This window comes from Coptis chinensis, chromosome 8 (assembly GCF_015680905.1).
Source record: "Coptis chinensis isolate HL-2020 chromosome 8, ASM1568090v1, whole genome shotgun sequence".
NCBI classification, from domain to species: domain Eukaryota; kingdom Viridiplantae; phylum Streptophyta; class Magnoliopsida; order Ranunculales; family Ranunculaceae; genus Coptis; species Coptis chinensis.
The window spans coordinates 48,035,646-48,060,867 of record NC_141463.1 but is presented as its reverse complement, the minus strand read 5'-3'; the positions used below and the strand labels follow the sequence as shown (position 1 = coordinate 48,060,867).

At 39.3% G+C, this 25,222-nt stretch overlaps 2 protein-coding genes across 12 annotated transcripts in view; one reads left to right on the top strand and one right to left on the bottom strand.

Annotated features, from left to right (window-relative positions):
- Positions 1–11,174, top strand: part of SAC3A (SAC3/GANP/Nin1/mts3/eIF-3 p25 family) — a 29,616-nt gene extending 18,442 nt beyond the window's left edge. For all 11 annotated transcript variants that reach the window (XM_086580672.1, XM_086580670.1, XM_086580665.1 and 8 more), the window contains 4 exons: positions 7,269–7,399; positions 10,105–10,238; positions 10,327–10,559; positions 10,737–11,174. In XM_086580672.1, the coding sequence (XP_086436798.1) occupies positions 7,269–7,399; positions 10,105–10,238; positions 10,327–10,559; positions 10,737–10,835 (597 nt within the window). In that variant the 3' untranslated portion in view covers positions 10,836–11,174. The remainder of the gene's footprint in view (positions 1–7,268; positions 7,400–10,104; positions 10,239–10,326; positions 10,560–10,736) is intronic.
- A 187-nt stretch (positions 11,175–11,361) lies between these two features.
- Positions 11,362–12,332, bottom strand: LOC147481744 (FKBP-type peptidyl-prolyl cis-trans isomerase). Its single transcript, XM_086580674.1, has one exon. It carries the CDS (start codon positions 12,144–12,146, stop codon positions 11,535–11,537), a length of 612 nt encoding a protein of 203 aa, XP_086436800.1. The 5' UTR covers positions 12,147–12,332; the 3' UTR covers positions 11,362–11,534.
- Positions 12,333–25,222: the final 12,890 nt, after the last annotated feature.

Here is a 25,222-nt window from a genome sequence, read left to right as displayed (position 1 = left end):
TTTGGCCTCATATGAAAAGGGACTCCGTAGAGTTTGCTAGAAAATGTGGAAAATGTCCGAGGTTTTCTCAATTAATATTTGCACTAGCGGAGCCGCTACTCAATGTATCAAGTCCGTGGATGTTCGCTATGTGGACCATGGATATTGTGGGTCCGCTGCCAATGGCCAGTAGCAAGAGGAGATTCATGCTGGCAGCTACATATTTTTTCACCAAATGGATAGAGGCCGTGGCATTGTAAGCAAGTGAAGGAGGAGCAGGTGATTAAATTTTTATGGGAAAATATCATATGTAGGTTTGGACTACCATATTCTATCATAGCAGACAATGGAACACAGTTCACGGGATCAAAAGTGAAAGATTTCTTGCAGGCTTACAATGTGAAACAGGGATTCTCGGCTCCCTATAATCCTGAGGGTAATGGACAGGCCGAATCATCTAACAAGACCATAATGAACAATCTCAAGAGAAAGTTAGAAGATCGGAAAGGGGCGTGGACTGATGAATTGAATCATGTGCTCTGTGCTTACCGAACTACACTGCGAACTTCCACTAGAGATACTCTTTTCTCGTTAGCTTACGACATAGATGCAGTGATCCCGTCGAAAATGGTGGCATCCACAACCCGCACTAAAGCTGTTGATGAGGGTTTGAACTGGGGCATACTTGTCGCAGAATTGAATTTGGCGAGAGGAGAGAGGAGAGACATGCACTTGGGTCGCTAGAGGAGTACCACGAGGGCGCCGCAAAGCAAGATAACAAGAGGTTGAAGCCGCGACAATTCCAAGTGGGAGATTCCGTGCTCCACAGAGTGACTTCAAGTACCAGGAAAGTAAATGATGGGAAGCTGGGCCCGAATTGGGAGGGACTTTACACGGTGGTGGATGTCGGAGGGGCTGACACCTACAAGCTACAAACCATGAAAGAAAAATGGATAAAGACCCTGGAATGTGAGAATGTTGAATTTTTTTTATGTTTAAATGTAATACCAGTCCATGGGCAAGGGACTTGGGATGTTTGCAAATATATAATACAATGACACTTTCGAGAAATTGACGTGGCTACTTATTAAGGGTCGGTCGGCCTTAGAGAGCGGGGGGAGCTCTTCACGGATATGATATCCGAATCAAACTTAGGGGTAAGGTGAGTTGCCCCAACAAGCTCATCAGCCTCCGAGAGACAGCGGGGGGAGGAGCTCTTCGCGGACATAGTGTCCGAATCAAACTTAGGGGCAAGGTGAGTTTCTCCCAGCAGGCTCATCAGCCTTTGAGAGAGCGGGGGGGACGAGCCGCCCAGCGGGATGATGTCCGAATCAAACTTAGAGGCGGGGTGAGTTGCCCCAACAGCTCATTAGCCTCGAGAGGCAATGGGGGGGCCCTTTGTGGACATGATGTCCGAATCAAACTTAGGGGCAAGGTGAGTTGCCCCCAGCAAGCTCATCAGCCTCCGAGAGACAACTTGGGGGGAGGGAGGGAAGAGTCTTTTGGCCGACATGACGTCCAAGCCAAACTGTGGGGCAAAGAGAGTTGCCCCAGCGGGCTTTTGGGGAGAAAGGCCCTTGAGCATAGATTGGTGCAAACTAACGATAGGAGGGACGACCGGGAAGCAAGAGCAGAGTACGAGAGAGTATCTCATATTATGGTGTAGAGAGAGAAAGAGCAAACAGAGTCCAAATGAGATTACGACTTGAGTATTGAAAAACAAAAGCAATAAAAGATGTAACCATAATGCATGAAAGAAAACATCCAGTGTCAAATACATAACAAAAGGAATATAGAATCCACACAGGTGGACACACAAGGAAATATAACCAAGTGGAGTATAACAAAAGCCAAGACATGGAATTCTCGATTAGAATCTCAGAGTGGTTCGGGGCGGTGGCTCAATAGAGGTGGTGTCCGCAGTAGAGGCTTCCGTAGTAGTTGCTGCTTCATTGGTGGTGTCCTCCGCAGTGGAGTCCAGTACCTCACCTCCCACGGTGGCTTCAAGGTTCCCTTCTACGGATTCCTCAACAAGGGTGGACGACTTTTTGGGAAGGAGGCGTCCCTCCTCGATTAGCCGAGCATATTCTTGTATTTTCTTGACCACCCTCTTGTCCGCCAGGGTCTTGAAATGGCTTTGAAGAGCGACCATGTCCGCCTTGTGCTACTCTAAAAGGGCCGCGGTACTTTCCTGATGTTGCAAAGCCAGAGCGTCAAGGCTGGATTGGTGTTGCTGGAGGAGGGTTGCACGCTGATGACTCAGGCGTTCATTGACCCCATCCATGTATTGCTGATGGGCGGCTTCTGCAGTCGTTAACTCGCCCTGAGATTTGATTTTGGCTAGGTCCGCAGCTTCTAGTTCTTGCTGAAGTTGGGCACATGTGGCTCTTACTCCAGTAGGACCACCACATTTCTTCTCCAGGGAATTTATCTTGGCACGGGCGCCAAAGAGGCCGCGGATCATGTAGATGTCAAGGCTCACCAAAAAGCAAGAAGGACAATAGGTTAGAGATGAGAAGTTAAAGAACAGGGGCAGAGACAAGAGTTGGTACCTTCTCTTAGTTGGTGTATAGGGAAGTACAGTGAAGTTCAAAGGTTCCACCTTCTATGTAAGCCATGTCTTTCGGAAGATGGGAACCATGGAAGAGAGATGAAGCCACAACAGGATTCTCCAGGGCGGAGTCCGCGACATTAACTTTACGGTTGCGAGCCTTAAAAGTAGGGGCGAACTCTTCGAGAGTGACATCTTTACCGGAGGGGAGGGCGTGCTCTTTACCTGGTCAATGGGCAGGCTCCGAAGCGGCCACAGAGTCAGTGGCCCGAGTGGTAGGAGCAGATTCCTCAGACACAGTGGTCCTCGGTCGTTTGTTTGGCGGCCCATCAGCAGAAGCAATCACTGCAGTGGGCGAAACTTCCGTCATTTCATCATCGTCATCATTAGCATCCCTGTTGAACAACTTCATCTTGGTGATATCCATGTCAGCGGAGGGAGAGAGGGGAGGGGTGTATTGGTCTCTCCAGGTGGAAATGGACCTATAAGAAGGAAGGGTTGCTCGAGCGGATGGGGAAAGAGTATCGTGAAGACCAGGAGCAGTGGAAGAGGGGGAGGAATCTCTCACGTGGCTGCGGCGGGAAGTATGGGGCGTGAACGTTTCTTGGGTGGAGGCAATGCGCGGGGTCTCCTTTCTTTAGGAGGGAGAGGACGGTAAAAGGGAGTGGTGTAGCCCGCGATGGTGTGTAGGGCCGACACTTCTAACAACGGAGTACCCGTGGTCGGATAGAGGTTCAGAAGGGCAGCTTGGGCAGATCCTAGTCTGCGAAGCCTTTCGAAAATGGGAGAGATTGAGCCTGAGTTTATACGAGACTTGGAATCAGGCCGCCAACCTGCAAGGAAAGACATCAGTAAGACAGTTAATAACCTGGGTTAATTGCAAGAAGAGAAAAAGACTATAATAAGACTCACCACTGGTTTGAAAAGCAAGATGGTTAAGTGTCAACCCGGAGGGGAGGTTCGTGGACAAGAAATTCCTAGATACATACAGAGGGTAGTGATGCCACATTTTATCAAAGGTGGTAATGTGGAGGACAAAGGATTTCTTTTTAGGGCGGACACAAAAAGTTTGGTACCCCACGCTGATGTTTTTGGTGCTTGTCTTTATGAAATATTGAGAAATGATATCGCGGTAGGACAATTTGGGATCACCCGACCTATTGTAGTAGTTCACGACATACATAATCCTCCAGAAGTTCCCAATGTCTTGGCAAGGAGGGATGTTGAAATGATTGCACACTTCAATGTCTAATTGGGTGAGGGAAGCCGCAGCCCGGCGACAATCTGACCGATAGAGATTACCAGAGACCCCGGGTGCCGAGGAACTAAATGAGGATAGTGGGTGACAGATGGCATGTGTTCTAGAAGGATATCAGGGGGGATTCCGTAGGCAGCCCTAATCGCATCTAAATTAGGTCTACGACACCGAGAAGGGGGCGGCAATGGAAGGATGAGTCGTCCAGAGGTGGACAGGGCCACAGCAGCGACCACTGGGGGTGGAGAGGCCACCTCTGTGGATTGGGAAGAGGAGTTCTCGGAGTCCGATACCGACATCGAGAGGGTAAGATGAACAGACTCGAAGAGAGAGGAAGACTCCAACAGTTACTATATTAAGGGAAGAAAAGAGTTAAAGAAAATCACTAAGGCAAAGGGGAGAAAGAAAGAACTAACCTGAATCAGAATCCCAGTGGAGAAGAGTCGGACCGGGGCAAACACCGAGGGGCTAGGTGGATTGGAGTGCTGGGGAAGGGGAGGAGTTGTTGGAGAAAAAGAGGAGTGTAACTGATGAGAAATGAAATGAAGAAAGTAAGGGAGTGGGACTTTAAATAGATGAAGTGCAAAAGGGTAATTCCCTAGGGTGCAGAAACTGAAGAGACAGCAAGTGGACCGATAGAGGGGTGACACGTGGAGGCTCAGAATACGAAGATGGACTGAAAAGACGCGCGTGATGAGTACTCTGCAGCGCACACATATACCGATAAAGAGTCAGAAGAGAGGCCAGGTGTGGAAACAGAGAGGTGAGTTGAGTTCTCGACCCCGGGCCTATATATGGCCGCAGAATCGAGAAGGGGCATCTGTGGGGGTTGGGTCTGCGACATAAAGAGTCAGAGGTAATGTGGGCCTGATTTGAGCTGCGGTAGTGTAAGCCGGGGTGTAGAGGATCAGTTGTAGGATGGGCCCGAAGCACAATAGTCGGAGAACTTGGGAGTATGGTATCAGTCCGCGGTCTCGTAGGGGCGCGGTAGAAACCTACATGTGGAAGAAGAGTGAGCGAGAGATGAGAGGACAAGTGGACGACTACGATGAAAGACAAGAGGGTATAAAAGGAACAGTGAGAGAGAGAGAGAAAGGGGGGAGAAAACCGAGAGAGTGGCTAGGGCAAAAGGGAAAGTGAAGAACACAAGAGCTCCAACAGGCTACCAAATGGATTGTAAAGGAATCTTCAAATTCTTATGGAAATACTCTTTGGAGGGGCATTGTGGATAGATGAAATAAGTTCATCAAAGGTATCACAATACACTCGGCATCGGAGAATCTATTTCATTTTGGGAAGACATTTGGGTAGGTGAGGTATCATTGAAGGAGAATTTTAGTGATATTTTCGTGTTGGCCACTAACAAGAAAACATTGGTGTCGGATTACATGGAGCGAAGGGAACAAAGAGTTGTGTGGAATGTGACTTTAAGAAGAGATTTAAATGATTGGGAACTTGAATCCTATGAATGATTTTTGGCTAGTATTTATAAGGAGGGGGAAAAGTTTGGGGAGGTGGATAGAAGGAATTGGTTGTGGGACAACAAAGAGGAGTTCTCGGTGCAGTCATTCTATCATGTGTTGGCTAAAGAGTATGTTTTGCACAACCTAGAAGACGAAGAGATAATTCGTGACTTTTCTTACGAAAAGATATGGGCGGATTCGATTCCATTTAAAGTGGTTTCCTTTTGTTGTCTTGCTTTCTTGGGGAGAATTAAAACCATTGATGTCTTGAATAGAAGAGGTATGGGACTCCACAGTGTTTGCCCACCACTTTGCAAAGTGAGTGAGGAGAGTGTGGATCATCTCCTTCTTACTTGTGCTTTTTCAAAGAATATTTGGGACTTTTTTTTCTCATCATTCCTTAAACCTTGGAGGGCACTTTCTAACATTAAAGAAACACCAAGTAGTAAACTCATACTACAACCACTTTCTAACAAAGCATCATGGATTGCGGATCACCCCCCTAGAGCTATTGTTTGGAACTTGTGGAAGGAGAGGAACACAAAAATATTTGAGCAGCTAGAAAAGTAGAAAAAGACATCCACAAGGTAGTGGAAGGGATCAAAGAGGAGTTACATGATTGGGCATATGTTACCCCATGTTTCAAAGGGGTGACCTACCAAGACTTTATTTGTAATTGGGATACCCTTTTACTATAAAAGGGTTTGTAACCAGGCACAAGGGCATTGAGTAACTACTTGCAACTTAGGCTATTAATAGTAACACTATATCTTTATGTTATTATTAATGAATTGATTTTTACTGATAAAAAAAAAGGAATTGTATCTAATTAGTTTTTAGGGTAATTGAGGCTATTTCTAATTTTGGAGTTATTTTAATTACAAATTTAATGTTTCTAGTATGAATAGAATCGTTTTAGAACTTGGTTTCTATTTCCAACTGTAGAAGGTTGTAAATTGAGTTGTAGCCTTTGGCCATCTAACAAGGTTGTAGAACCTCGTAATCGACACAAGCTTTGGAATTAGGTTCCAAAGTCGTATCTTTGGACATACATGTTCATCAATTTGGTATTTGAGCAAGGTCTTTTTAGTTTCTAAGTTAAAAATTCCTGGATTTGAGAAGAAAAACATAAATCGTGTTGATACCCCCCCCCCCAAATCACAGTGAATGGATATCGGCTGCGTAATGGGCTGATTTATTGGACTGGATAGTTATAAACTGGCTGCAATGGGCTCGTTGTTATAGGATATTAGGTTATAAACAAACCTTGTTTAGATGGGCTTATGTCAAACATGGTCTTGTAATTGGAGTGGTGAGAATAGTCGTAGTTTAGTAAACTTTTTTGGGTGAGCGACTACACAACAAAGATATAGGTGAGTCATGAGTGAGGTGATTAAACTTGGTCTAGACTAATTAAAGCTAATTACTGGACTTTGGTCCCCACTTACTGGAAAAGGGCTACGGGAAAAAAGTAGATTAAATTGTGTGGGGGAGAATTAAGAGATTGAGAAGGAAGATTATGAAGAGGGAAAAGTGGGAACCATTTTTTCCTTTTTTTAGCGTTAGGGGGAGAATCCTTGATTGAAGTGGCAGCGGAAGCTGTCGACATTGTAGGATATGAGTTGCAGAAGTGATGAATAATCCATATTTTTGTTCTCTTCTCAATTACAGAACTAGGATTTGTCAAGAGTTTAGCAACTTGAAAAACCTTGCGACGACATCAAATGGATGGACACATGTCCAGAAATATGAATTTGGAACCTAATTCCGGCCTATGTCGATTTCGAGGTTCAACAACCTTGTTTGTGAAGAACACCAAATAGGATATACTACTAGAATATTTTACCACTAGTAGAATATATAATATACTCGATTTTTTATTTTGTAATGCAATATATTGTTCTGTATCTCTGTCATAAAATGAATCTTTTGCTGATTATAATTAAGACAAACAGTTGTTCTGAATCACTTAAATATTGTTATTACAAGTGTAGATTGATTCTAGTTTTGTTGCTTGCAGTGCCAATCACAACTTAAAATTCTTTACGCCGAAGGGATTAAGGGTTGCGACATGGAATTTTCTGCTTACAACTTACTTTGTGTTATCTTGCACTCGAATAACACTAGAGATCTTGTATCATCAATGGCGAGGTGAGTCATATTTCTTCTTAGATGTGTTTGAATAGATGAGCTTGTGCTATTTTCTCGATGTCTTTTTGCAAAACAGTGCTTGCTTGTCAATATTCCGTAGTTCTTACCGATCGTGTGATTAGAATTGTTTTGGATGTGAAAGCTATTATGATTTTTCTTTTAGATCTTGAGAAGACAAACAGTGTGTTTTGGATGAATCATAGAATCTGATCCATTTGATCAATATTTCTTCTTTCCTTCAAATTATGTTTTGTTTTTATCATATTCATACTTTAAAATTCACATATGGAATCCTGCCAAAGTCCAGACAAATGTTATGATTGTTCATTTGGTGAACTATCAAAAAGCCTGAAGTGGAAAAATAGAAGATCAACAAATTACAAGAAGGAATTCGGTCATCTTTATATCTTTGTATATCTTGAAATTATAACGGTAAAGTATACAATTTGAATTACTTTTGTTTACTCAGTGGCAATATGGGATTTCGCTGGATTTATCTCGAAATACAAAGTTAAAACAACAGCTTTCTGGAAGTTTTAGAATGTCCAAATTATTATGAATTTCCTAAGTAACATGGACACTTCATTTTCTTAAAATAAACTTGTGTTGGAAACACAAACACAGACACACGAACACTCGTGTTGGAGACATGGACATGTTGTGCATACAATTTCAAGCTAGGGTTTCTTTAATACCATAAAAGACTAAAAAAAATAATCTATTGACATAGTTACAACTCTCCATGATATGCCAATTTCTTAGTTATTTATTTGTAAAGAGGTGCTTTGTATGGGCTTGAGCCCAAGAATTAGTTGTTTAACTAAGGACTAGTAATAGTTTTATTTTTATTTAGTTGTGTCCCCATGTCCTACTTCATATAGGTCGCTGTTCTTGAACACTCCGTACATGTGTTTGACACCGTTACACGTATATGTGTCAGATGTGACTTAGAGGGAATTTCTAATTCATTAGGTTCTTAGTAGTAATACATGAGATGTTCCCTAAACTCTGCTCTGATACGAATTGTCACGCGCATGGGTAAAGTGTCTTCCCGAGTCGTGCCGCCCCATTTCCAGTGTCGTACTAAAGTAGAATGCCAAATGGCTTGAAATTCTTCTTGTTTGGTGCTCATTATAATCCGCAAATGGCTTGGCCGTACTTGATCATTTGACTCTGAAGTATATGCAAGGTTGTGTGTGGTTCTATTGATCAGGCAAAGCTTACTTAGATATTACAGTTGCTGTTGATTAGGTGAGCTGTGAGCTGTTCGTTTGCATCCTTTTTCTCCTTCTCTTCTTGTCCTTCTCATAACACATCTTGAATACTATGCTAGACGCGTCGTATTTCATTAAAACACTGGTCAGTTGTGTATCACATCCAATCGATCATAGACTCATAGTGCACTTATTAAAGAAAATTTTCTTTTGACAAAGATTTCTGGTCTCAGATCCCGTGTAACTGTCCTACACACATACCACATGTTAGACACGTTGACATTTTACTATTGTCTTTAGTTTCTTTTTGGATTAGGTTTATAGGGTGTGATCTCAGACACTTTGCATCTTTGGGATTAGGTTTATGGGGTGTCTCAGACACTTTGCATCTTTGTAGGAAAATGGTGTACAGTGAACATCTTTTAGTTGGATGGACTTTATATATTGTAACTAAAAGTATAAGTTTCATCTATCCCAAGTAAATGTATATATTGCATTTAGATGTGTACTCCCACATGATCCTCTTTGTTTTTAATAGTCAATAATTCACTCACTAATTGTAAAGATTACTTTTTTTTCTTGGATAATTCACCTTTGATTATTTGATTATTTTTATTTTTTCAGCAATTCCCACCCCTACCCCGCTGGGTATGGGAATTGATTCGGAAACCTTGCACACAATCCACCAAGGCTATAGGGCCACTGGTCACCCTGAAATGGGGACATGTTTTCTTCCAAGTTCACTGCATCTTGTGGAAAATCCCCATTGTGCCTCATCACATCACATATATTCTATATTTGATAGGAAACCACTTTTACCAAAGTTTTACAAAATATGGATGCACAATTTTGTCACCGTCAAGGCATTCAAGCCTCTCAATAGAACTGGGAGATTGTGGTGTAATAGTCATTCCAAATTAATTATCGCTGGATACTGATAAATATCTTCACAATTTAAGCTGTGGAACCTACTTAGGTTAAATATTTGAAGTATTTAAAATGGTTGCTGTCTCAGTTCAAATTTAAAAATGAAGGTTAGGACATGTTTAACTTGGATCTTACATTAAATAGTTTTGGAGTTAATGCAAGTATGCAACCCTTTTTTTGTTTTGGTTTACTTACGACCTCATTACATGTCTAATATAGATGGATATTAGTTTTTAGATTGCAAATATTTTAATTCATATTAATGCTGTTTAGATTTTTTGCAGAAAATTGTACCTATAGTTTCGTAAAAAAATGCTAAACATGTATACATGCAGAAAACTTAAATAGCACATTTAATTTAAGATGATTCTTTACATATTGAAAATGATATTAAGAAAAGATGATTCTTGAATAATGTATATAAATAAGTTTTGTTAATAAAATTTCAAGAATGTAGCCCATGTATGCCGCTGGTGTAATATAGATTGAATTTGATTGCTGAAATGAATGGCAGAATAAGTTAGATTAAACAATTAGTTTAATTGAGCTCATCCATGTTTTCAGACTGTCAGTTGAAGCAAAAAGAGATGAGGCTGTGAAGCATGCTCTTGCCGTTCGTGCAGCCGTTACCTCAGGGAACTATGTTTTGTTTTTCAGATTGTACAAGACGGCTCCAAACCTGAATACCTGCCTAATGGGTGGGTAGATCATTAACTTTTAAAAAACTGTTTTAGCTTAATTGTTTACTCATTTTGTGTATTTTCTAATACGAATTATTGTATACAGATCTTTATGTTGAGAAAATGCGCTATGAGGCTGTAAAATGCATGTCTCGTTCATATCGCCCTTCAGTCCCACTTGCATTTGTTGCTCAGGTTCTAGGTTTCTTGAGTTCCTTGCCAGAAACTGAAAAAAAGGACGACCAGACAGATGCGTTGGAGGAATGTGAGGAATGGTTACGGGCACACGGTGCATGTCTCATTGGAGACAACAATGGAGAAATGCAGCTCGACACAAAGGTTTGTTGAATTTGTTTTGAGGATTATGAATTACCTGGTTGATGAAATCTCGCTCTAAACTGACATGCAAATTATGGTCCAGTGTTGGAAAGACATTTCATAATTGTATCTTTTGTAGCGTTTTCTAATTTAAAATCATTATTTTCACTTTCTAACGGCAGATCACTTGATGTGCAGGCCTCTTCTTCCAGCCTTTTCATGCCAGAACCTGAGGATGCTGTCTCACATGGCGATGCAAATCTTGCTGTTAATGATTTTCTGACTCGGTCGGCCTGAAGGCCATTTTGTTACATAATCTATATGGAAGTAGCATCTATTCAGGACTGCTTTGCGAATCGTATAGAGGAAGTTGGGGAACAGTTTGTTTTCAGAATAGTTCATAGCTCGAGTGAATTGGCTTACTTGTAACGTTTGGGAGGGAGTCTGACACGTGTTCAATATGTGATAAAAGTGAAATGGGAAGAAAGAGTGGATGAATTAACGAAGTCTGTGGTGGCAAAGTTGAGACAGATCAATCATTGTATTCTCTATACTATTTTGTTAATTCCCCGCCCAGGCTGTATTTTTGCCCTTGTACACAAATGTCAAATAAAGGTTACTGTTTAGTTGTATAAACATTTTTCTGCTATAACTGGGCATAATGTTTATCTGCAATAGGTACTTTACTGAGTAGTTCTCAGGTATTCCCACTTTCATAATCCATCCCAAAAGATGCAAATAGGAACAAAATTTTCACTGAATTTGCATCCATTGTGGTTGATTTCTACTGGTGGTAACACCTATCAACAGCTTAAACACTGAATTTTGTTTAACACTAGTTAATCTGCAACCAGATCAACTTAATATTTGGCAATATATCGCGATACTGAACTATGAATCAGACCTCTTCTCTGAGCAAATAAATAAAGTCTTGAATCATCAGCTCACAACAAAAGGGGAGAGATTTGCTTTCTACATTTTTTTTCCTAACCAGTTTTATTTATCCAGAAGAGAGGATTGAGTATTAGGCCAAACACTGACCCTCTCTTTCTCAAACTTGACAAACACAGCTGAAACTGCAGCCACGAAGTACAGCTGAATAAAAACTATTGACGGGGAGTGATACTTGATCACGCTCTTCCCAGATGCTAGTTCCACCAGAAGCAGCGCAGCTAACCCGAGACCAGCTAGCCGACCATTGAGCCGCTCTGTGTACCTACTGAACCCCATCTCAACCTTGACTCCACTCGAAACCGGTTCCTTCAATGGCACAGGTGGAAGAAACAATGCCTTCCCATTTGCACCATTGCCTGATGACCCTTTCTTTGGTTTCTTTCCTTTTCTTGCCTCTGCTTTCTTTCCCGTCCCACTTTTGTACCTGAGTCGAACTTGGGCAAGCCGGTTCTCGAAACTTTCATTGTCTTCGGAGTCTTGAGGTGTTTCGGTTTCAGTTGTTTTGGCTTCGATTTCAGGGTCTGTGGCTCTTGTTGTGAAGGAAAGAGAAGGCTTATGTCGTTGTTGTTTTATTGATGAAGAAGAAGAAGAAGAGGAATAATGAAATGGATTAGAGAGCTGAACGGTAGAAGAGGATGCCATCATGATTTCCATATCAGTTCTTGTTTACAGTTCTTTCTAGTTCTAGCTATGGCAATATGGCACTATCATTAGTGATTTTGAGATAAGGTAGGTTGTGGTTGTGTTAGGTGCCACAGACCACAGTGCCACTTATTCCATTTCCTTGCAATGGGCTAGTTAAAAGTTGAAGTCATTTTTTTACGTCATTTTACATTATTCATCTGTGCTGGGCTGTGATTCTGTGGAGAATTAAAGTTTGCCATGCCTTTTGGCACGAATGGTTTGAAATTAACTGCCGACTGAATTGATGTACTGACTGCTGAGTACCGACACACATAACGAGAAGCCCACGAAGTCCATGCCTTGGACGCAATTTCCTAGACCAAAAATAATAGCGTTTGGTATTGAGTTGGCTGAATTATACTGAAATAGTATTACCTATTTTCGTCAAAAAAAAAGAACAGTTGTGTGGCATACATCTCATAATCTCACATGCTCTTTGCCCGAGGCATCCTCATTCACAATTGTCCTATACTCTTCGGAGAGTGTGAAAGGGTCTACTTCGATCCAGTGCTCATTTGGTATGTTAGAGACTTAGAGGTCAAAGCATCAGCCAACCTGTTAGCCTCTTTGAAAATATGACTAATAACAAACACTTCCATTTGGGTTCTCATGCTGTTAATGCTCCTCATTATACCGTTTGCTTCCCGAAATGTTGCATGAGCTCGGTAGCTATAACTAGAGTGTGGTAAATAGAAAAGGTGATTTAATTGGGTCCTCATCAAATTGGATTTGGTAACCCCCAAAAAAAAAAAAAATATTATAAGTTTGTCATCAAAACCCAGGCCCAACAACCAATTCAACCGGTCTCGCCATAACAAAATTCTCAAGTCCTTTGAGTGCATACTCAAACGGTCTCGCCATGTCGTTTGAGTATACACTCAAACGGTTTTTCCATATCTTTTGAATGTACACTAAAATGGTCTCGTCATGTCGTTTCAGTGTACACTCAAGCAGTATTTATGTGTCGTTTGAGACAAAACTCTTGGGTTTTTACCTAGACGATATGGCGAGGTCGTTTGGGCAGTCTCCAGGACGACATGACAGGATTGTTTGGAGACTCTCTTTGGCGACATAGCTGGGTCGTTTGGACTAAAAAAATTCGGTTTGTTTGTCATGAGGTTCATTTTAGTGAAGTTGGGTGCAGAATGAGAAGTGGACTTTATGGCAGGGTCGTTTGGGCAGTCTCTAAGACGACATGACGGGGTAGTTTGGAGACTCTCTTTGGCGACATAGCTGGGTCGTTTGGACTAAAAAAATCCAGTTTGTTTGTCATGAGGTTCATTTTAGTGAAGTTGGGTGCAGAATGAGAAGTGGACTTGAACCATGAAAGAAAGAAACTGGACTTTGATTCAGCTCCAACTAATATATGTACTCAAAATCTGAGTCGAATTCGGTGGTTGCCCAATACAGGACCTCACTTTGATTCAGCTCCAGTATAACTCAAAATCTTATATTAACTCATACAACTAATGTACAAAAATATTCAAAAAAACAACAACAAAGACATTCAAACGATCTCACTAGGTCATTTGGCCCATATACAAAACGGTCTCAATGAGTCATTTGGGGCACCTTGAAAACGAACTCACTGGGTCATTTTAGGGCACCTTGAAAACGACTCGTTTGGGGCTTTTTCAAACAATAATTTGGTTTGGTACTTGTATATTTTGACTATTTCTTTTTTCACTAGCACAAATGCATATCTTGATCAACTCAATATTGGAGGAGTGATTAATACAAGAAATAGCGATTAATACAAGAAATTCGAATGATTGGTTTAAACAATTTCTGTCGAATTCCATGTCGGTGCTGTAGCGATCTCAGCCCATTATAGAACTCATAATATAAAACCAAGGACTCGCGAGAGAGATGACCGGTTCGAGAGAAAACTCAATTTTTTTTTCTGCTTTTTTGGGTTCAGAACTCGCAAGAGAGATGACCAGTTAGAACGGTTGAAAAAAAAAAAGAGTAACCGGGACGCTGAGGGGTGTGTGGGGGGGGTTATTGGCCTTGGGCTGGAGACTGCCCAATCGAATTTGGTGAGTGCCCAATATAGGACCATACAAAACTACGAATCTTTTTGCACAGTTAGTTAATCACATGGGAGAGAAAAGAAATGTGTTCAATGTGGGGATGTATGATAATGAGTAGTACATGTTGTCTTTCTGCACATTTAGTTAATCAGCCACATCTTACTTTAAGCTGTGTAAGCTGTTGGTCATATTGGCCTACCGTTGAATATAGTATCTATAGTGCTATTTGTGAGTAACTGCTCTTAGTGCTATTTGTCATTTCAAAAGCATCATATATATATTTAAGAAAAAATTGCAGTTAAAACGAATATTTGACCGGTCAAATGACGAAATCACATGATACTCATCCTTAAACAAACACTCTTGGGTTCGGCACTAACCATTTTGTGTTGGACACAATCCAAAAAAAAAAAAAAATAGAACTATTACAAATTTGCTGTTACATGTTTTGTGTTGGGCTTGGGCACTCTCCCAATTACATCAAGATAACCTATGCCACCCTCAAAGACTCTCCAAAACTCTTCTCATTCTCATACACCCCCACATTGAAAACTCAACAAACTAAATTTCCCTCTACATCTCAATCAAAACACTACTCATTATCATACATCCCCACATTGAAAATCCCTACATATCTCAATCAAACTAAATCAAAACACGACTCATTTAAGTTAAATCCATTTAAGTAAAAACCCATTTATGTAAAACCCATTTAAATAATTTGAAATTGAAATATTATCTACTTTGAAATGGAAATATGATTTTAATTGAAAGTCAAAAAAAATAAAATTAAGTCATTGAAAGTTCAAAATCACAACTGTAACGAGACCCAAAGGATCTTATCATATCGTTGGGATGTACTTCCAATCGACGCCATTAGGTCGTTTAAGTATAGCGGAGCAGTCTAAGTATGTCATTTGACCCCAAAGTCTCAGGAATTTATGATGGAGGACATGGCCAAGTCGTTTGGGTATATGATAGAGCAATCTGAGGACGTTGTTTGAGCCCAAAGTCTCGGGCTTGGGCGACATTGGACCATCATTTGGGACTGGATTATGCCAACACAGTGTCTACCAAAACTTGTGCTGGAATTTCGATCTTGGGACGATGTTGGACCATCATATAGGATTGGGTTATGCAACATGGTGTTGGAACCAAAAATAAAATAAAATAAAAAACTTCCTCTTTTTCGTTGCCCTCCTTTTTCTGGTTTCACCCCATTTCACTACACAATAACAACATTTTTGTTTGTGACAAGGGCTTTTTCGGTTTTGTGACGCCAAATTGGCATCAACAATTTTTTGACGGCATGAAAACATCATTCTGTGGTTTTTGCGTCACTATAATTGAGAAATGTATTTTAGTTTACTTAAAAATATATATAAAAAATATAGTGACGGCAAATAACAATCAAAGTTTTTTTTATGAACCATCAGAACTAAAACATGTGTTAGGCATGTGACACTAGATGAGGCGTCAACTAAAAGAGTCTTATCTTTCTTCTCGACCTCATCTCTCGATCTCCCTCTTTGTTTAGCGCGAAAAAAAAAATGATCCGAATGAGGGAAGATCTACACTTCGGCCTGCAGATGTATTGATATACAGTTAGTCTGAGGGGAGACATGCATGTGTTGATGTAACTGGAGCCTCTCCATTGGTAGGGCTTGGGAATGGAGTCTTTAAGGTGGGAGAAGCAACTAAGAGAGCAGCGACAAGAAAGATAGAGAAGCATGAGGAAGCTTGCACGACTAACCAGCATTGTTTCATTTCGTTTAGTTTCGACATTTTCGGTTTTTTGGAACAATAGTCTGTTGAGCTTCTCAAGAGACTTCAGAAAGTTATGGACAGTAATGTTATGACAGCTGGTTCTAACGAGTTTGCTTTTAGAATAATAGGATTTGCTATTCAGGAAGGACTTGCGACGCAGCTTGTTGCACGCTTTGTCCTAATTATTTGTAAAAATCATTATCAATATCAATAAAATTTCCACAAAAAAAAAAGACCTTCCGCCTGAATCTATTCATCCCCCCTCCCCTCTCAATCTCGTCTCATACTTGAAGTCTAATATTTCTTCTCATCTCTCCTCTAATCATGAAGAAGGTGAGGGTTTCCTCTTGGTTTTATTACTAAATTGTTATTAGGTACTTTCTTTCCTTAAAATTTAGTTGTCTTTGTTTAATCTTAACCGAAATTTGATTTGAGACGGTGCGTGAGGAAATTGGTTTGAAGTTTTTTATTTTGTGTTTGCATTTTCCTGTTATTACTGTCTTTGATGTCTGCAATTATGTATTTTGATACTGATTAGTTTCTTTTATTTCGCGTGCTCTACATTTCTTCTGTGTGGATCTCATCATTTGTGTTATCAGAAGGTTGGCTCCTAAAACTATCTCTTTTGGCACGCAATTAGGTAGTCTTCTCTAATTTTGTTCTTTACAATTAGAGAGGTTTTTAAGTTCTTTGCTTCATTCTTTACAAGTTTTTTCTCGATTCTGCTAGTTTTTTGGAGGGTATGTTCTTGGCGCGTAATTTGGAGGGTATGTTCTTGGCATGTAAATTTTTTCCAATATTATTGAAGTCTCTCTGGAACTCTCTTTCTCTCTTTGACAGATAGCTTTCGGCTTTTGGAGGGTATGTTTTTAATGCTTGCTCTTTTGCCGTTATTTTTTTTTGAGTCCGGTTCCTCTATAACCGGGTACAGAGATCAATCTCTGTACCACACACACACACACATCTCGTATCTCGGCGCACACACACACATCTCGGAGTGCGCACACAGGTATTGAGGCACACACACACATCTCAGATTCGGATCAACGGTGAGACAACACGGTTACAGAGATGATCTCTGTACCCAGTTGTAGAGATCTCGAGTCCTTTTTTTTTTGTTTACTAAATTTTTATGTTTGACATCATCTCTATATCAAGTTGGGCAATGTTTTTGCGTAAAAATCCTAGCTTTAAGGATTTGAAGTTATAAAGTTATGTTTTTTTTTTCTTGATTGTTTGAAGCTAGCCATTCATAATTCATAATTAGTGCCTGAATTAGCTAGCCAAGTTTCAAGATTCGTTACAACATTCTTGATAGCGATAATTTTTGAGTATCTGACTTTGTTACTGAAAATTTAGTATTCGTTCTCTCTTTGACAATGGGTTATGTAATACACAGTTGTTAAGGGTGAGGCGAGGCCTAGGTTTCAGTACTAGCTTCTTAGGCCTCTTTGGCAATGGCCTTCACTAGTACGCTGGTGTTGGTTAGTTTTCATGAAAGCTTGTTTTTGTTCTGTAAATGTTTTTAGCTCTTGGATAATAACATGGTTTGATTATTATTTATTCATGTGTTTACTTGAATATCATTTATTTTGTGTTGTACTCTTTCTGTGATGTGGTTAGATAGAGAATTGGGTATTTATAACAATGTTAGTAATGAATTTTGTTGGATCTTGGAGGTTTAGTGATTGTTTTGAATTTTGGTTAGGTTATTGTTGAGATTATATGGAATTTTGGTTTGCAATGTTTGTATAAATTAAAGTGGTGGTAAATTGATTTGTTCTTTTGGAATTGTGGAATTGATACTTCCTCGACTGTAAACATAGTATACGCTAGTAGCTGATGAGTGTGTATGTTGCTATAAAATGTTTTACGAAAGCAGATAAATCTTAAGTTTTCTTATTAGCACTATAATGTCTTTTTACTTTGTGAATGCTTTGAAGTTTGACATTGTTTAATTGTGTATGTGTTTTTGAATGGTTTTGAACTTTGAAGTCATTGTCTCCCTGATTTATGATGCTAGAATAGTGGCTCACAAAATTGTCAAGTCTCTATGTTGAAAAGATTTTAAGACATCAATTGAGCTTAGTGGTAATAGTGTCAAGTCATTTATGATTGCTTCAAACTAACTAACTCAAGAGTTATCTTTCTTTTTTCTTTCTTATCTTTGTATCTGCGTAAGGGTAGAATAATGTTACAGCCAATTCAGAAAGAGTGGATTCATGAACCAGACCGAGTGAGCATCGTATATAGAGAAGGGGTAGCTGATTTTATTGCTTTGGTAAAAAAAAAAAGACGTATTAAGGGTTCACAACATGTCCTTGTCCTTGTGTAATATGTTGGAATGGGAAAAACTGGTTAGGTTATTCATGGAACAATTCTACCTACCACAGAAGACTGATTAAATGCTTCACAAGATTCACTTCTTTCGCCAAAAAAACCCGCATGAATCTTTTTATGATGCTTGGAATCGTATCACTGATCTTCTGATTGAGTGTGACAAACATTATAACAGATGAAGATGTGTTAGCAATCAATTTTCCTAAATGTTGCAATTTCAGTGTTATGGTGTAGTGTTCGCGGAGTGCGATTGCATTGACCATATGTAACAAGGCCTTAAACCACTAGGAATGCCCTAGTGGACGAGCTTTAAGCCTCATGAGAGTTTTCCAGTTAAGGTACTCACAAACTTATTCTATTTAGTGCAAAGAGTCTTGTTTCCTTATTTATTCTTAGAAGTCTATACATCTCATTAGTGGAGAATAAGAACAAGCTCCTTTGAACTTAAAATAACATATGTATAGTAATTTTAATAATCTAAAGATAAATGTGCAAAACATGAACAATGAAATGCAAAAGCAGAGTTGTTTCTGAGACTTTTGGAGAGCGTCTTTAAGGTGGGTTCTAACAGGGGTGTGTTGCAATCACAACTTTCTGATAGATTCACTCAAGTTTCGTTATCTCAAGTGCAGCTGACCTTGCCTCTTTTTGTGTGTGAGATGGTATATGGATGATGTGGATAGATGATGGTCGTTGAACAAAATAGAAGCATATCAAAACCTAATTATCCCTCAATAAGTAAAGGATGAGTAGGGTATCGTTCCACTTTTAAGTGTATGTTTATATGAAGGATAGGACTGGAAAGGGGGTTTGAGGGATTAAAAACTATTATTATAGATATTGTAGATTATAATGCTAAACTAAACTAAACTAAACTATTGAGAATTTATAAGAGAGGGAATTCAAGAGATTAGAATCCACCAATACTTTTGATTTAATGACCTTTTGCTTCATGGTTGTTCTCACAAGTAGACTACAATTAGGCAATCGAGCGAGTGCCGATGCCCTCTTGGACGAAACATCGTTAACAAATTAACTCTACTTAAGGTTGTTCCTATGTTCATGTTACTAGTATCTTCTTTCCTTTTTTGTGAGCTTCGGTAGCTATTCAATGAATCACCATCTAAGACAAACATAAGAAATACTTTCCTTACTCTAAAACAATACATAACTAGAAGAAAAGTAGAGAATAATAGTATAATATTCAATTATAATAAATAAAACCCTATTCTAGCATTGTATTCAATTGCAATAAATAAAAGTATGTTACTAACAAATATTCAATTGCAATAAATACAACCCTAAACTAGCATGATATTTGATTGCAATAAATAAAAATCTTAATCTATACTTCCATCCCCTGGTCTGGGCAATGGAACTAATAACTAAAAACACAAAGAACTAACTTGATTGAAGAACACCATGAACTAGAAGAATCATTAAACCTTAAGCACTGGCTTCATCTCCTCCCTTGAAGGAGAAGATTAGCCTTCCATAAAGAAGGAAGAACGAGAAGAAGAAGAGTCGAAGAACATAAGACTAGAGAGACTAATTTATTAAGACTCAGCTAGTTAAAACTGATCTTTTATTATTAATCTCTCTCTGCCTCAAGTTCTGGAGACAAGAGTATAAGTGAATTGGCAAATTACATGAGGCACTTAGGTCCTCTATTTATAGAGGTTACAATGAGCTCTAGAAGCATTCCAAACCGTCATTTGTTTCCTAATACAAATAGACTTCTTTCAGAGTCCAACTTCATCTCCAAAACTGAGAAGGAATTGGCTACAGTGTCGATTCATGTGTCTGGACGCTCGATCCATGCGTTCCAGACGCGTAAGCCTATTTTATCTCTTCTGCTCTATCCTTCTATTTTCTTTTGCGGGCTTTGGTCCAAGCAACGAATCCTTTGGCCTTGGGCTTCCAAATAGGCTTTAAAATAGGTCCAAGTCGCATCTTTAATAGCTCCAATTCCTTGGCCTTCTCCATGATTGTCCACGGGCCTCCCATGTGATCCTTAATGCTCCGAATTGCTCTGTTTTACCCCTTTTTATCTAATATTCTACAAAACTCTCTTTTTCACCTGTAGAATCTTAAAACACAACTTATAAACACTATTAGTCCACTAAGATGGCTAAACAAGAGTCATAATCGAGGGTTAAATTGCAGTTTTTGAGCACTTATCACAACTCCCAACTAGTCTTTTGCTAGTCTCTTAGCAAATAAGATAAAAAAAAATAGATAAGTGATCAAAATCACATCCTAATAACAAAAATAAAATCCTAACTCATTTTCGCAGGCATCGCGATTGCATTTACCATATGCAACAAGGCTTTAAACCTTTAAGTTCCCCAAAAAGGACGAGTTATAGTCTCGTGAGGGTTTTCAGGTGATATACCCACAAAATCAATCAATATCATGTTCAAGAATGATAGTATTTTTTAGAGAGAGAAATTCCTTACCCACTTAGTGTTTACTCCAACAGAAGGTCTCCATTGCTAACTATATTACTGCAAAGACTTATAGATTATGATGGGAGATAGTAAAAATTGACAAAATTCTCAATCAAGGTTTATGTTTGTACTTAGTCAATCTCCTATACTCTCCTATCCAAGAAATGGAATCCCTAGTTTACCATAGGCAGATGATCTCGGCTTTCAATCCTCACCAGTCATACTCTCAGAAAAGAATTTCTCAGAAGATGGTCTACTATTTTACCTCGTGTATGTGGGGAAAAGAATAATGAATACGAACATCCCACATACTACCTTGAAAAACGGACTTCTGGATGAAATTAGTCTCATGGAAAGAATGTCAATCACATATGAAATGTCAGGTCTTTCACTTTAGCATCCTCTCACCTATTCTAGACTTCGTACCATACTATAGTGATAAGTCATGGGTTGTAACTTGGCTTGGGTATTGGTTTATGAAGGAAAGGTAAAAAGGATTTAAAGGTTGTTTCTGAAAACACTAAGGGTTTTGCTTCATTATTTGGAAGATTTCTTCAATTTCTGTATTACAGAGAAAATTCTTCCTTTGTCTTAGCTTTTCCATCCATTCTATTCAACCTTTTTTTTTTTTTTTTTTTTTTTTTTTTTTAAGCTTAGTGGTATATCCTTGATTAGTACTGGATATGCTTGTTTTCCACTAGCTTCTTTCACTTAGAACAGAATGATGGTCTTCATTGTATCTCTCTGGTATTTCCTTGTAATCTTCCTTTTGTGCTCTTTCTTCCTCTTTATGCCCCTCGTATTCTCAGAAACATATGGGTATGGCTGATAGATATTTTGGCTATACTCCTTGTCTGGAGTTGGGTAAAGGGTAAAGGGTTTTATGAAAGAAAATGGCTTATTGTAAGGCTCAAAATGGTTTAACATGATGGTCCTACTAGGTGGGATAAAGGCTGAATGGGTTCACTACTTGACTTATCAGTATGATACTCTGTTTCGAATAGACTACAAGACCTAATGGCTATCTCCCCAGTTGATGTCACTTTGTGATTAACCAAATCAACGAATAATGAGACTATATTACAACGACATAAAGAACTGAAAGATGTTGAGTCACTAAGACTCGGATTTTTCGTAAGAACTCTCCAAAGAATGGGTATAAAGCTCAAGTCTCACGGGCTAAGTCTAAAAATTCTACTTCCAGTTTACTAGGGGTTTAAATCTCTCTTCTAGCAAAAGTATACAAAACTGACCAAGTACTATGGTGGTGCCTTGATAAAGAATTCTATTAACAAGAACTATGTCCGAGCATAATAAATAGTCTAAGTGGTAATGAAATCAACAATATCAACTATCTATCAAACTCAACACTAAGCAGTATAGAATATATATATCCCAGACTCATCATTAAAATTCATTTTTCTCATGCTACTGATATAGAAACAAAAATATTTTTGTTTTTGAAAACTAATTTTCGAAATTCATTTCTCAAGTACACCCTCCCCCAACTTAACATATGCATTGTCCTCAATATATAAAAATTAAGTAAATGAAATGAATAAGAAAAAGGGAAGATGTTACCATTGATGTCGAATATCAAAATTAATTCCCAAAATAAGAACATTTCCTTTTACCAGTTTTTTTTTTTTTTTTTTTTTGTTAGGTCTTTTTAAGTCAGATCCCTAAGGCTATATATCATGCATTATCAATTTGGAGTGAGGAGATCAGATTTTCTTACCCAAATCTGATGAATGTTTGGAGGACGAGGAGGTCTCACCTTGTGGGTTGTCAAAAATACTCCTTGATATCTTTGGAAAGATTCTTTGGTGAAGTTGCTTTTCTACCTTGAACTATTTCAGGTCTGATGATTGTGTGATAGGCCTTGTGGTTCCTCTGTGTAGAAGATTGCCAAAAATCTTTCTTTCTAATAGGACAATAGTATCTGATGTGCCCTTTACCACCACAATAATGATAATGGATGTCTTGGTTTATCTTTCAAGGTGGGCAAGGTGGGAAGTTCCGGTTCACATAATTTTCTCGTTCGGATAATGATGGTGTAGAAGAAGCTTCAAGAAAGTGCAATTCTTCTTATCAATATGGTCCACTTTCGCCCGGAAGACTCATTTCGATATCTAGATTACATTTGTTTTTCTAAGACTTCTTTAAGCGATTTTCTAGTAACCCATTTTTTAGGCGTAAGTCACATTTGTTCATCCTGAAATGTAGAGTTCATCTTCTCAAGGTATGATACTCTCTCTGCCAATTTTCCATTCTGCTCACTTAAATCCTGAATTTTCTGTAGAGATTCCAAGGACATGGCTAGCAATGCCTATGTGGTGGGGTTCTCAAGTTCATCACAGTTTTATGTAGATTGAGCACTCTCAATTGTATCTTCGAATGGGAAGGATTCTTGTATAATGCTATCAAGGAAGTACACCTCTCCACCTTCGGTGTCATCACAATCCTTATGCGACAGGTGAAAGATATTTATGTCCATGGACATCTTACCAAAGTTGATCTTCATTTCACCGTTGTGACAATTTATCAAAGCTTTTGCGGTAGCGAGGAAAGGTAGGCCTAGAATAATTGGAATTTTATCAAAGGCCTCCTTGGTGTCTATCACAATGAAATCCACTGGATAGTAGAAATCGGCTACTTGAACAAGAACATCCTTAACTATGCCTCTGGGAATCTTGGTAGAGCGGTCAACTAACTTTAATTTGACTTATGTAGGCTTTAGGTTCTCCAGGCCCAACGCTTGGTACACATGATATGGCAAGAGATTAACACTAGCACCAAGGTCTAAAAGAGCATTACCCATGAATTTTTCTCCTATCTTGCATGATATTGTAGGACTTCCTAGATCTTTGAGCTTATTTGGAGCTTCTTCGATGGATAATAGATGTTGTTTGTCCAAAGCTAGAAACGCCGCTTTGGAACATGAGTACTTCTCTTTATGTTGCATGCATCCTTCAAGAATTTGGCATATGATAGCAACCGCTTGATCGCTTTGAAAGGGGATATTGATGTTATCTTTCTCAAATGCCTCCTTCATCTCTAAAATTTTGTCTTTTTTGCTTTGAGCAAAAACATAGGAAAAAGGTGCCTTTTGGTACAAACACATCAAGCATGTGTTTGCTCTTCTTTCTCTTTGGCATTCTTGCATATCTTGTCTTGGTTATCTTGACAAATGGGAGTTGAAAGGATTTCTCCCACTTCTTTTCAAACTTCATTTGAAATCTTGACGGATTGCTGTGTAACAATGTCATCATGAGAAGGTAAGTTAACCTTGTTGTCTATCTTCAATCCTGATCTGAGAGTAGTAAGCGGTGACGATCATGGAGGTGATCAGTATTAGAAGTTGTCCCAATGTGGCATACATCTTCACTCTTCGATATTGGTTCCAATAAGCTAGGTTGAGTGGCTTGTGTCTTTACAGACAAAGCAGTGGTGAGTTGGTCGACCTTAGCTTCTAGAGACTCCATTCTAGAACATTGACTTGCACGAGATTCTTTGGAGATTGGTGAGGCGTGCAAGAAGCTCTAGAACACTTTCAAACTTCTGATTTTTTACGTGATAGCAAAGTAATAGCATTCTCGAGGTGGTTGGCGAGGTCGCGGCATAATTTCTCCTAGGATCGGCACTAACTCTCCACTTGTATTAGAATTCTGTTGAGAGTATAATTGTTGTTGAGGGACCAACTGTGAAGCTTGACTTGTCTGTGGAATATAACTTTGATCTTGAGAACCTGGGGGTCCAGCGTTCTGTCTCCAATAATTGCCTTGAAAGTTATTACCAGCTTGGTTGGGCCTCTGAAATGAGTTCACATTGTACTCTCTAACTGATGCATGTTGATAGTAACCAGGACATTCTAGAGTTATATGAGAAGTGTCCGAACAGACATCTGTCTTCTGGGGTGGGTAGAACTTGTTCATAAACTTTGTTCTCAACTTTTCCCAGTTATGGCTTTACTGAGAAGTGTCCGAACAAGGAAAGAAATTGCTTTACTTGTTTAGAAAACTTGAAAATGGGGACCAAGTTAAGGGCGACCAGTAGGGACTTAACTTAAGTCACTCATACGATCCTGTGCACCTCTTTTTGCCGCTTTTAGTTAAATTTTCAGTCAGGTATAAAAGCTTATCCCCTCTTTTTCTTTTATTTTCTGCCAATTCGGGTAAAATCCATCGCTGGTTACAGTGTATGTTCTGAGTTGGCGCAACTCCTTCCTTCCAGTCTGAGGTAAAATCCTCTGCAGTTAACTGTGGGAGTTCTTAGGTCTAGCACATAAGGCTTGAATCCATCCCTCTCTTCTATCAATTCTTACCTTCTATGGCGTCTACATCTACTCCTCCTCAACCATTCCGATGGAGCTCTCTCTTTCAAAACGATAAATCATCTTTGGCATCTTCTAACTCTGTTTTAGAACCTTGCACTCCAACTTTTGAAGAGGGGGCAG